This window comes from Telmatherina bonti (genome assembly GCF_933228915.1).
Source record: "Telmatherina bonti genome assembly, chromosome: 20".
Lineage (NCBI taxonomy): Eukaryota > Metazoa > Chordata > Actinopteri > Atheriniformes > Telmatherinidae > Telmatherina > Telmatherina bonti.
In genome coordinates, this window is record NC_136618.1 from 15,916,716 (window position 1) to 15,928,701 (window position 11,986).

Consider the following 11,986-nt stretch of genomic DNA (forward strand, 5'->3'; position numbering starts at 1 on the left):
CAATGAACTTGAGTCAATATTTTAAATGTCCATTGCACACTGAAGACTGTAGCTGGCGGTGAAAGTGGTGGAAAGTGAAAGTGTTCACAAATTACGTACACATAGTTGTTTAAAGGGCTGCTCAGTGGGATACAATATGAACCAATGCACAAATAAACACAATGAAATGGAATATAAATAAATAATATGCCCTCTGCATAATAGCAGGAACATAAGGAATGCAAACTCTTGAAAAAAAAGCAATTTCTTTGGTTCGTTCGTTCTTACATTATTTCGATGTTTTGCAACCTCTGCCAACTGTGTGGTGGGCGTATCTGATGGGAGAGTGACAACATCTCATAGAAGAATCCTAGATACAGTCAAGATACAGGATGCAGGAAAACATTCATTTTCCTTAAAAAAAAAAAAGAAAAAAAAAGATTTTTTTTCCAGTCTTAACAGAACGACAACTATTTGAAACCAGTTTAATTTTCATAAAACACTGATACTGTCTGCTTTCAAAATATTTAAATTTTAATATTAATTTGAAAATAAACATTTTATATAACCCTTGATTGGACTAAGGTGAATGAATAAATGGTTTTAAAAAAGGTGGAGAATATAATTAAATTAAATGTTTGTTCCTCAATGAATGATTTGGACCCATGATTTTGTAAATGGCTCCCAGAGACATGAATGGGTTTCATAACAATCACAGTGACTGTGAATGTGTTATGTATGTTGGTTATCGTCTGAATGAGACCGACTCATCGGAAACAACCTTCCTCCTGCGAAGCACTACAGATGCTTCTTGGTCCTGGTGTATGTTAGGCAATTGCGTCCTCTGCTGGACTATCGAAGGCATGACCATTACATACTTACGAAAGATGGAGATAAAGAAAAAAGTGTAATAGATTTCACTTGAATAATAATTTAAATCACATTGGTATTATACGCATATGTTTAAGTGATGTTTTCTGTGTCAATAATAATAATAATATAAGATGACAGAATTCTAACGTTATGACTTTTCCTTTTGGCATCAATGGTCAGGGGAAGAGTTGGGTTGAGTGCGTGTGTGGGTAACATGTCTGTGTGTTTTTAAATGTGAAACTGCTTTTTTTTTTTTTATGTTAAGCACTTTAATATGCTTTTGTATGACAAGTGATATACAAATACAGTTTGATTTGATTTGAATAATAATAATAATAATAATAATAATTTATATTAATAGTAAAAAAATTTAGTTCAAATCAGTGTAGCACATCAAGGAGAAATCAGAAAAGTACTTGTCAGGCAGCGGGAAAGACACCTAGTACAGGTCCTAAATGCTTTATTGCACACATGCGCAATAGAAAAATTCTCTTTCTCGGTGATCGCAATGGCGGACGCAGAGTGAGTGTTGGCCTCTGACTTAAAATCTGAACCCATCCAGTAAAGAAACAGACACATTTTAACATCCTACTCCACTATTTAGTTATTTAGTTCCTAAACATTCAGTCAGTGGTGTTATTGTTCAGAATGATGAACATTTACCGTTGTTATGGTCACCAGAAGTTATAGATTGAGTCCATACAGCAGCGTACAACATGGCTGTCTTTTCAGTTTCCGTGAGGCTTAACAAGCGCATTGTTTCTATGAATGATGATGAGCTAAAAGGCTGGTATATATTATTAGGTTATCAAGATCCTACACTGGGACTTGCTTAGTGTCGTCTTGTCAGTCTTAAGTATTGCTCATCTTCAAAGAAGCCGGCTACTGAAAGGCTAGCAAGGCTAGCAACCAGCGGCGAGGATGCCACTCCTCAGTTCAGCAATTAAATGATCACTCCTGGAGACATTGTTAATACAGTATCTCATTTGTCCTAACATCTTAATTTATCGACAGAAAAAAAGTTCCGGCGGTCCCTGAGAGCCTTTTAAAAAGGCGAAAGGCCTTCGCCGCCATGAAGGCCATGCGCGTAAAGAAGATGCTGGCTGAGAAAAAGGTAAGTGAACTGCATGTTGCTCTTGCACGACTGAAGTTACCTCATATAGGCTCACAAACCGCCTGTATATATGCTGTTCTGTTCAGGAGCGCAAAGTGACCAGGAAACTGATCTTCAAGAGGGCTGAGAAGTACCACAAGGAGTACAGGCAGATGTACAGGCGCGAGATCCGTTTAGCACGAATGGCTCGCAAAGTGGGAAACTTCTATGTTCCATCTGAGCCCAAGCTGGCCTTTGTCATCAGGATCAGAGGGTCTGTTGCTCTCATTTTGTGTTGACAGAACTTTTGTAAACTACATGAACGTCATGGATTGCTACAATTTAGAGTTTACCAGTAATAGATGGCTACCTACCAATTGTCACTGTGTTGCCCCCAGATTTTCAGTTTTTTTTGTCACCATACATTACATCTTTAATTCATAAGCTTGATTTCAAGTTAATGCTTTCCATTGGCATTTGATCAAATAATTATGGCTGCTTTCATGAAGTAAATGAGGGGATCATGCCTGCATGATGGTTGATGATCATATCCTACACCAAAGTTGTTTTTTTCTATTTGTATAATAGAACGTCATTTGTTTCTGCTGCAGAAGGCATGACCATTTCAAATTGCTGTTAAATTAGAGCAAACATGTGAAGCTAAGATTGAGAATGTTTTAGAAATGCAGGTTTTATACAATTAAACAATTTAATGATACTTATAAATGACTGCTTATATTGCATTTGCGTAAGATTAAGTAATTGTGGCAGATGTGATGATGTGATGTTTGATTTAAAGTAAAGGGTAATAATTTGTCTGCTTTTTACATAGAAAAGCCACATGAAGTTTAAGTAGCAATCCATGCCAATATACTGTATGAATTTACAGTTGAGTGGTTTATGATGCAAGCTCTTTCCCCGACTTATCGACCATGGTGATACAAGTCTGTATCTTAAGCCAATTATTTACTGAAACCACTGTCAGCAATGTCATTAGAAAGCTCTTAATGATTTGTTAATGTACTAATATGCAGTAAATGTTTGTTTTCCAGTATCAACGGTGTCAGCCCAAAGGTCCGCAAAGTTCTGCAGCTGCTCCGTCTGCGCCAGATCTTCAATGGTGTGTTCGTCAAGCTGAACAAGGCTTCAATCAACATGCTGAGGATTGCAGAGCCTTACATTGCTTGGGGGTAAGGTTGTCATGACTAGATGTAGTCGTTTAGGAAGAAAAATAATCTTCAGCTTTGGTTTGTGTGTTGTTTTGACTTCATAAAGAGAAATTAAGTAGTCAATGCAAGTTTAGACTGAGCTAGTTGGCAAATAGATGAATTATTTTTCCTCCTTTGGTCTGGATTGTGGTTAATGATGCTAAACTTTTTTCCCCATCATATCGACCATGGTGAAAAGTTGTTGAAACTAAGCCAGTTCAGTCTGAAACCACATTCCATGATGCCATTTTCAACCTGGTGTCCACATTTTCACATCTGTATTATCTTTAGTATAGATTAGGGGTGTCAAACGCCAGTCCTTGAAGGCTGATATCTAGCAGGTTTTTGTTGTTTCACTGCCCCAACAAACCGGATTCAAATCAAATGGATCCCTCATCTTCTTGTCAATCTCATTCATTACAGTCAGGTGTGGAGACAACAAAAACCTGCAGGATACTGGTCCTCGAGGACTAGAGTTTGACACCTGTAATATAGCTGTTCAGCAACATTGAGGGTTAACACAATGAATCTAGTTTGAATATATAACAGGGGAAATTGAAATGTTAAGCATCCTAGTAATGGTTTTCCTACATTCCTTCCTTTGTAACAAAGAATGTGATGAAAAAAACATGCAGTCAGTGGTTCCCAACCTCCTTTCTGAAGGAACATAAACCACACCACTTACACCCTATTCATTTTATTCTGATGACTAGTTTTTACCTGGGAACCACAAATAATAGACAATATACCCATTGTGTGTCTTTTTCTGTGGTGCATTTGCGAAGGATAACTAAAGTCTGAGAATTACCTGAAATTTACGGACATTGTTTGGTTTACTCTGCACTTGTTTGTCCCGCCCTAGAAATCGGTTGATACGAGTGAGTCCCCAGACTACTGGTACAGCAAGAGAGTCTGGCTTGCCAGGCTAACCATTTATACCCTACGTTGCTTCGTTTTAGTCTTTTGGAGCCAAAGGTCTTTCTGATGTGGAGCCCAAAAAGCTGTCAAAATACTCCAGCCTCCAGTCTTTGTCAAAATGGAAATAAATGCTTGCAGAAAACAAACTGACAAGCCGCGTATCAAATCTGCCCATTTCTGACCAAATCACAGAGATGTCTATTTGCATTGCATCATCATTATCTCAGGACCTCTGACTTTAGCCAAATATAGTAGCTATTTTGTAGGGGATTATTACTTCGCATATAACCAACCAGGCTGATTTGCACAGGATTAACATCAATCTCTGCAATTACTACAAATGAAATGTGGTCAGTAGATAAAACCAATTGCGCCAGAATGTGGCTTTAGACAACCGATTTGTATTTTGTCTTATTCTCACACTTAGTGGGCAGAGAACCTTACGTTGCTGCTAGTCTGGGTGCAACAGTGAGTTCTTTGAAAATTAAAACTTTTTGTTGGAATTCACATACATATTTTGAATTAAATCATCAATATCAAGGGACTCTATCTTTAACTCTGTAATGGTACCAGTCCAACACTCATAATTACTCAAGTTTCATCTGATGGTACAAATGGGACATCAGTAAAACAAGTTACTGAGTAAGTTGGGGTGTGAAGATGTACACAGAGTGGCACCAGCCTGTTTTATTTGCAGTAATGCATTCCACATCTGTATGAATGTTAACCTTTTGTACATTTGACAGTTTTTTTTACAACCATTTTTTGAGTTGGTCTCCCATGCCACCTGTGAATTTGGTGCCCCCCTTACAGGGTCGGGGACCACAGGTTGGGCATCATTGTCCATCAATGCACTTATCTGTTGTAGTTTGGTTGTGTTGAGACATAAACATTACTTTGTCACTTGTAGTCACTGAATATAACCGAGTTGTGTGAATGTGTTGTGAAGTGATGGGCTTTGTGTTATTTTCAAGTTGTAAATATTCCAACATAGTGCAAAAAAGAGGAAATTAAACATCAGTGCTTGTTTTAGCATTTCATAGATTTTGGAAAATATTTTTATTTGTCTAGTTAATAAAAAAGGAACATTTTCAATGTTGTAGTGAAGCATGTTTAATTAGTCTTTACTCATTTGTTGTCCTCAAGATACCCCAACCTGAAGTCTGTGCGTGAGCTCATCTACAAACGTGGCCATGGCAGGATGAGGAAACAGCGCATTGCCCTCACAGACAACGCTCTGGTGGAGAAAGCCCTTGGTAAGATAACTTCTTTTAATATTCTCTAAATAACATTTTTTTTAGTGAACAATAAATGATTCACACTTTCAGACTCAAACTTCATGTGGTTAATGATGTACACTTTTTTCCCCGTCTTATCGACTTTGGTGAGAAAAAAGAAAAAAAACTTAGCCAGTTGTGTCTGAAGCCACATGCAAGTCTAACATTCAATAGAACTGACTTTGGAGCTCTATGCATCAAAGGATAGACTGTTGTCTGAAGACAAGGGTCTGAGACATTTAAGTTATGAGAAGATTGAACCAGAAAAAAGTTTGTCAACGTGTGATTATAGCAACTTTTAAACCATGCCCATTATTGTTGCCCCAGCAACTGCATCCTCTAAAATTAGAATGCACTATTCACATGTCCTTCTCACTGTGTCTGTAGGAAAGGTCTGTGAAGCCATAGCTGCCCTAGATGTTGTTTACATATATATTCTCATATTTAGTTATATCAGTTTGCTTGAAGCTGCTTTTGGGCCTGGGCCTGGGCCTGGGCCTGGGCCTGGCCCAGTAAAATCTCCGAAGTATCAGTGGACAAGGCAATTTACAAACATATCAGCTGTCAGTCTAGAGCATTTGTTGTTCACATTAGCAACTGTGTGTGTCACTTTCTTTTGTGTCCCCCATCGGAACTGGAACAAAGCAGATAAATAATACTTGGTCTTCAGTTTCATACATGTAACATAAACAGGATGTGAATTACTGCAGCTTGTGATCTGCTTGTGTGAGGACCAACTGCAGACAAAGACTAGACCAGATTTTTGCCTGAACTGTCTTGGTGTTCATGTGTGTAAACAGCATAGACTTTTTTAAATCTGCAGGCAAGTATGGCATCATCTGCATGGAGGACCTCATCCATGAGATTTACACAGTTGGCAAGAACTTCAAGCCTGCCAACAACTTCCTGTGGCCCTTCAAGCTGTCCTCGCCTCGTGGTGGTATGAACAAGAAGACCACACACTTTGTGGAGGGAGGTGACGCTGGCAACAGGGAAGACCAGATCAACAGACTGATCCGAAGGATGAACTAAATTTATGGTGAGTATTAAGAAATATTCAGGTCTTGAAAATGAATGCAACCTCTGAGATGTGGTTAATGATGCATATTCTTTTTTCCCCATCTTATCGACTATGGTGAAAATCAGCTGAAAATAAGCCAATCATGTCTGAAACCACATCTAAGAAGTTGAACTTAAAATAACTTCCAAACATTGAACAAGTCTAACTGTTCAATTTTAGAAGTGCAAAGGGGCTGTCTAAATAAATAGTGGTGACTGAAAATAAATGTTTTGTTTCTGTTTGATGATTAACAGCCTAAGAAAAATGTTTGGTAGCTTCCATACCAACTCTTTCAAATGCTCTTTTTCTTTCTTTTCCAGGTTTTCTAAGGACTCAAAATGTACAATAAAAACGTGGAAAATACCTGTCTTTGTCATTGTCTTTTTCGTTGTGATAATGCATCATACATTGAAATCAATATCTTTTATAGTAAAGTCTTTAAACCTTTAAAAAATTGTCAATAATTTACAATTAAGGTTTAAGATTACAAACACCAATGATGGTTTAAAATAGCTTCCATATTACATGGGAATGTGATTTTAAAATATAGAAATGGAGTTTTAGGTTAAAACCATGGTTCAGCTGAAATGTGAACATCTACTTGAGTGAGAAACGACATTAAAGAGGCTGCGGGGAATGAAGCTTGTTTCCATGGTGACAGCGACTCGGCTATGTTTCACCACAGCAAGCTGCAGCTTAGCTTTACTTCTCAGGGATAGCTACCGTAAACCAAGTAACATTTCATTATGGTGGGGTTTGTCTGTACAGTAAGGTAATGTCTACAGTTAATAATTGTACAGGAGCTCCAACATGATGACCTACAGGGTAAACGTATCGATACCTACCGCAAAGAATTTAATGTCCGAGAGCAACTCGAGTTGCAACCAGCGCGGCCCTGATGCATCCGGATACCCGACGTACAGGACCTTCGGGGTGGGAGCAGGTGTCGGACGAGCAGCATTAAGGCAGAATCATATGAAGTTTCCTGTAATGCAACCCTGGAGCAGTGAGTCAGCGCCAGCAATCAATATACATACAAGACTGATTCAGACGCAGGCAGCTAGCTTAACTGTTTGAAATTAGCACTGAGCGCCTTTTTGTTGCAGGATACAGGGATGGAAAAGCCTTGCTGAGCCGATTCGTAGTTGGAGGGTAAGATGTGTACATATATTTAAAGCCAGAAAAATACCACGACACTTCACAGGTAAATCATTTAATCTGAAAGTGAGACTGACAGGTTAGGGGTTTATTATCAGAACAAGCGCATGTTTCATTGCGAGTACTTTTATTTCCTTACGATGTGACGTCCTTCCGTGGAGCCTAAAGTATCAACCAAATTAAAGAAACGACATATTTGTGGCATTTTACTAGATAATTTGGTTTACAATATTGGACATGGACTACTGAAAGAAATGCAAGTTACAGTTGTGTCTGAGTTTGGGCTTTAAGAGCAGAACCAGTTTTATAAGAGTCTTCATATTTACAACACAGAAGAGCAGTATTCACATATATATAGGCTCAGATCAATTTAATAAATAACATGCAGCATTTGTCTGGAAGTCTAGTTTTGCCAGTAAAGGAAATACTTTATTTCTGATGCACCAAGAAGTACAAAATGAACTGAATACATTGGATGAATATGTTGGCCAATGTGGAATATTCCTCTTCTTTACTTTTAAAACCAAGAAGTTACAATCCCAGTATGTTTTGGGTCATTCTTCATCCATGAGAAACATAGATGCATTTGGGTTATTCAGAACAGACACATCTGGATGCTCGTGTTTTCTACCACATCATCAATAAACACAATGACCTGGTGTCATTGGAAACCTGCCTTTGCATCGCACCACTTCTGTATATTTATTTAACAGATGATGCATGTTCTGGGTCATGTGCTTTGACCGTGTCATCTGTCCAAACAATGTTTCCAAGCTGGTCTTCCTAACCAGGCTATTCTGTTCTTCAGACTTATAAATGTTTTGTTCATTGTGGTAAGCTCTTCATGATTGAACTGGGTAATCATAGGTTGGTCATTACGGATGACCCTTTCAGCTTGGCCCTGTCAATCCAAACGTATCATATTCCATACATGCCCTTTCTGAGACCTTTTGCATCAATTCAATGTATAAATTTCCTCAAAACCCTGTTCTATACAACGTGGTACTTGTCTCCTGCCCCCTAATGGATACCAGGAAGTAGAAGACTACATTACAGTAATTTTGACCTATCACATGGCAAAAATACAATAACTAAATAACCTATATTTCTGTCACATTTATTTTAAAGGGCCAAATAATGACTTTGGGTTAATCAAAAATTGGCTTTCCCCTCATTTTTTAGGTCAGACTTTAAAAGCTTAAATAGCCATGGTGTTAGTGGCAAGATATTTTCAAACCTAAATGTATGTATCAATATTCTGGATTTCTCAATATTAATATCATCATGTGCTGATATTTGCTTGTCTTTTTTCCCCATCTATGTAGGACACCAAATTTACCTGAAGACAAAAGACTGGAGTCAGAAATCATTCATCAAGACACGGACCTCGGCGGGAGGCATTTCCTGTTTGATCAATCATGTAAGAAGTACATGACAAGTCCTCCATTCACTGTTACACCTGTGAGGAGATGGATGGATTTCATTCTCATCTCGCATTAAAAATGTCCTGCAATTTAAAACTTGTGGCGGGTGTGTAGAGGGACTGCCACCAGAGGGAGTCGTCATCATGCATTATGAGCACAAGTTGTCTTTCAGAAGATCCTTGAAAGTATCATTGACAGTATAACTTTACCCTTCATTGCCATATTCTCTTGAGAATGATTTCCTCCATCTCATGTATACTGACAGGCTTACCGTTGTCTTGATTAGGTGCGAGGTTAGAGAGGACCCGAACCTCCATTCCTCCACTGCCAATAGACTACCCTGTGCACAGATTTACTAACCTGCATCCCTTCAGCCTCTCCAAGGAGCTCTCCCGGAGCCATGCAGGGCGGCCCTTCACCTTCAGGTAATCAGTGGATAAACATTGGACAATTTTATGCATAGTATTTCTCCAGTATGTCTACAGGCAGCTGCACAGCTCATAGGGAGCTGCAGGAGATTTGTTTGTTTTCTTTAGGACATCTTCTATAGATTTAATTGGACCTTCACCAGATCAGAGACCATGTTTCTTGTCAAGCAGCTGATAAAAACACTCATATTTAGACTTGCAACAATTGTTTTAGAAAGTCAATTTGCATATATGTTTTTTACTCATGTTTTACAAAATCAGATTTATTACAACACTAAACAGCTGGATGTTCACCTTGTCTTTTAAAAGCAGGTCTCCTTCAGACTATAAATGGGTTAAACTGTCAGTGTGCTCATTATATTTTTTATCTGTCTTCCAGTTACCCCAGAAAATATGAGGAGAACACCAGACCAGCCATGCTCTTTCCCACCACTTTAGTCCTCAATGGCAGGAACACCTTCCCCGTGGAGAACTCCAAGCTTAGCAGGTAATTTTGGCTTTGTAAATAAAATCTGATCCCACCAATCAATGGTTCGCTCAGTTGTGTCTCAGACCTATGCCACCTCTGCTGCCCCTCTGCTCTGCAGGCCTAAGGTGAATTATCCAACCTACCACCCAGTGACTGTTAAAGACAATCAGAAAAGTGAGTTATTTATTTATGATATGGCATAAAACCTAAAAAAGACTGTTTGAGCTTTGTAACAGCATTATTAAAGTGTTAATGCATTAAGGGCATATGTCATAGAATATTAAAGAAATTATCATTGTTCCATTTCCTGTTTTTCCATCTCTTTCTCCTCCTCTTGCTTGTCTTCATGCAGGCCAGTCCTATCCGGACCCAATGGTCGGAGCCCCTCGCTCTTTTATCCACCGAATATCTGAACTGTCTTCTTTGGAAGGGGAGACAGTGAGACAAGAAAATCTCAAGAAAATGAGGAAATGTAGAAAAGCTCCGTCCTGACAATCACCTCCTTCTGAATCCCAGCGGTCCAGGATAAAAACGTTTGAGTCTGTGCCAACAACCGGAAAAATTAAAACATTAAGGGCACCTTGTTCATTTCAGTGGCTTGTCCTGACTGCGTGTTTGTCCTCTGTGATACTGGTCAGCTGTTTAACATGGCTGGTCCTCACATTTTGGGATTCCTGACCCTTTTTTACAGCACTTACGAGTAGCGTTGACTGGTAAACTGCAGCGTTTGCTTTCACAATAAGTACTGATGAAGACTATTAAGTATCCTTTAGCCTGGCACACAGTTGTCAGTAGGTTTCCTCCCAACATTTGCATGAAAAGAATTTTTATTTTTCATTCTAATAGCTTGTAAATGGTTGTTTAGTAACACTGCCATACGTTGTATGATCACTATGCTGCAAATGTTGTCCAGCTTGAGTCTTAAATTACAAGACATTTCAAACTCTTATTTCAGCTTTGTTTAGTAAGTAAAATGTCCAGTTTATGTACATACTGCAGAGTTGAACAAAATCCTTATTGTGCCTTGTTAATTGTCTTCCTGAAATAAAATAAATTTATTTTTGTTATTTAAAAAGCTCTGTTTTTGTTCTATTGCAACACTGGCTAATAGAGGAAGTTTCACTCCACATACATATTGACCACCAGAACATGGTGTGTGAAGATGCTATGAAATGTTATCTGCTTTCTGTGTCTGCAAAACAAAAACAAAAATGTGCCCCCAGATCCCAGAATGTGGTACTTTCCCACATAATTCATAGTTTTGCTGCTCTACGGGTGGCAGCTTGTGTCTCTGAATGGTTTTGTTCATTGTATTTGACAAAGGCAGCAGTCATTTCAGCTGTCTTTTGTTTAGGAACAAAATGAGCTTCATTTTATTTATTCAAGTTATTTAAGTTATTTAAAAAGGTTCATGCCCAGAACAACAATCCCAATAAACTGAGCACATAGATCAGCCACATCCTTATTGCTGTGACGCAAACAAGTGGAATAAAACATCTATTTAACAGCCTGTGTTGAAGAGAAAAGAAAAAGACTTAACTACATGGTTACTGGGTAAACTGGCTCATACAGGAGCAAATGAGTGATTAACAGAACCTAATCAGACCCTGAGGTAAAAATTTTCATTTATTCCTGTTGTATGTTCAGGAATTTAATTTATTACATGTTCTGGAACGCTGCTTGACCCAATTTCTCATGAGTTTCCAGTCCAAAACAAATGTCTTGACACTTTTTCTTCAGAGTTTGTTCGTGTAAGACAGACTATTTTTTACCCAGAAATCCTGTTTATATACAAAATAATTAAAAGAGTAAAACAAAAAAACATACAGGTCCAAATCATGACACTACCACCACCAGTAGGAGTCTGAAGCTGCAACATTTTCTTTTATACAAATGAGTTTGAGTCCCAAATTGGGTTCACATTGTTCAAGACTTTTAGGGATCCCTGCAGTTTATTCAAAACAAAGCACCTGGCATCACGCTAATTAAAAAAAAAAAAAAAAAATTAGCCTGATTTAACCTTTGAATTAGTCATTAATCTCAAAGGTTCAGGGGCTTTTGCCATTCAAAAATTGCATACTAGATTCTTTTCTTCAATG

The 11,986-nt window shown here is 38.3% G+C and overlaps 1 protein-coding gene across 1 annotated transcript; it reads left to right on the forward strand.

Moving 5' to 3' along the window:
• Window positions 1-1,351: 1,351 nt before the first annotated feature.
• rpl7 (ribosomal protein L7) lies at window positions 1,352-6,771 on the forward strand. The gene is made up of 7 exons (XM_079259740.1): window positions 1,352-1,374; window positions 1,867-1,966; window positions 2,053-2,219; window positions 2,998-3,135; window positions 5,218-5,327; window positions 6,172-6,387; window positions 6,729-6,771. Exons 1-6 carry the CDS (start codon window positions 1,361-1,363, stop codon window positions 6,378-6,380), a joined length of 738 nt encoding a protein of 245 aa, XP_079115866.1. The 5' UTR covers window positions 1,352-1,360; the 3' UTR covers window positions 6,381-6,387; window positions 6,729-6,771.
• The last annotated feature ends 5,215 nt before the right edge of the window (window positions 6,772-11,986 follow it).

Bases quoted from the DNA above. Each gene is read 5' to 3' on its own strand.
- rpl7 (XM_079259740.1), top strand. The intron at 1,967-2,052 runs GTAAGTGAACTG...TGTTCTGTTCAG, and splicing joins AGATGCTGGCTGAGAAAAAG to GAGCGCAAAGTGACCAGGAA. The intron at 5,328-6,171 runs GTAAGATAACTT...TTAAATCTGCAG, and splicing joins TCTGGTGGAGAAAGCCCTTG to GCAAGTATGGCATCATCTGC.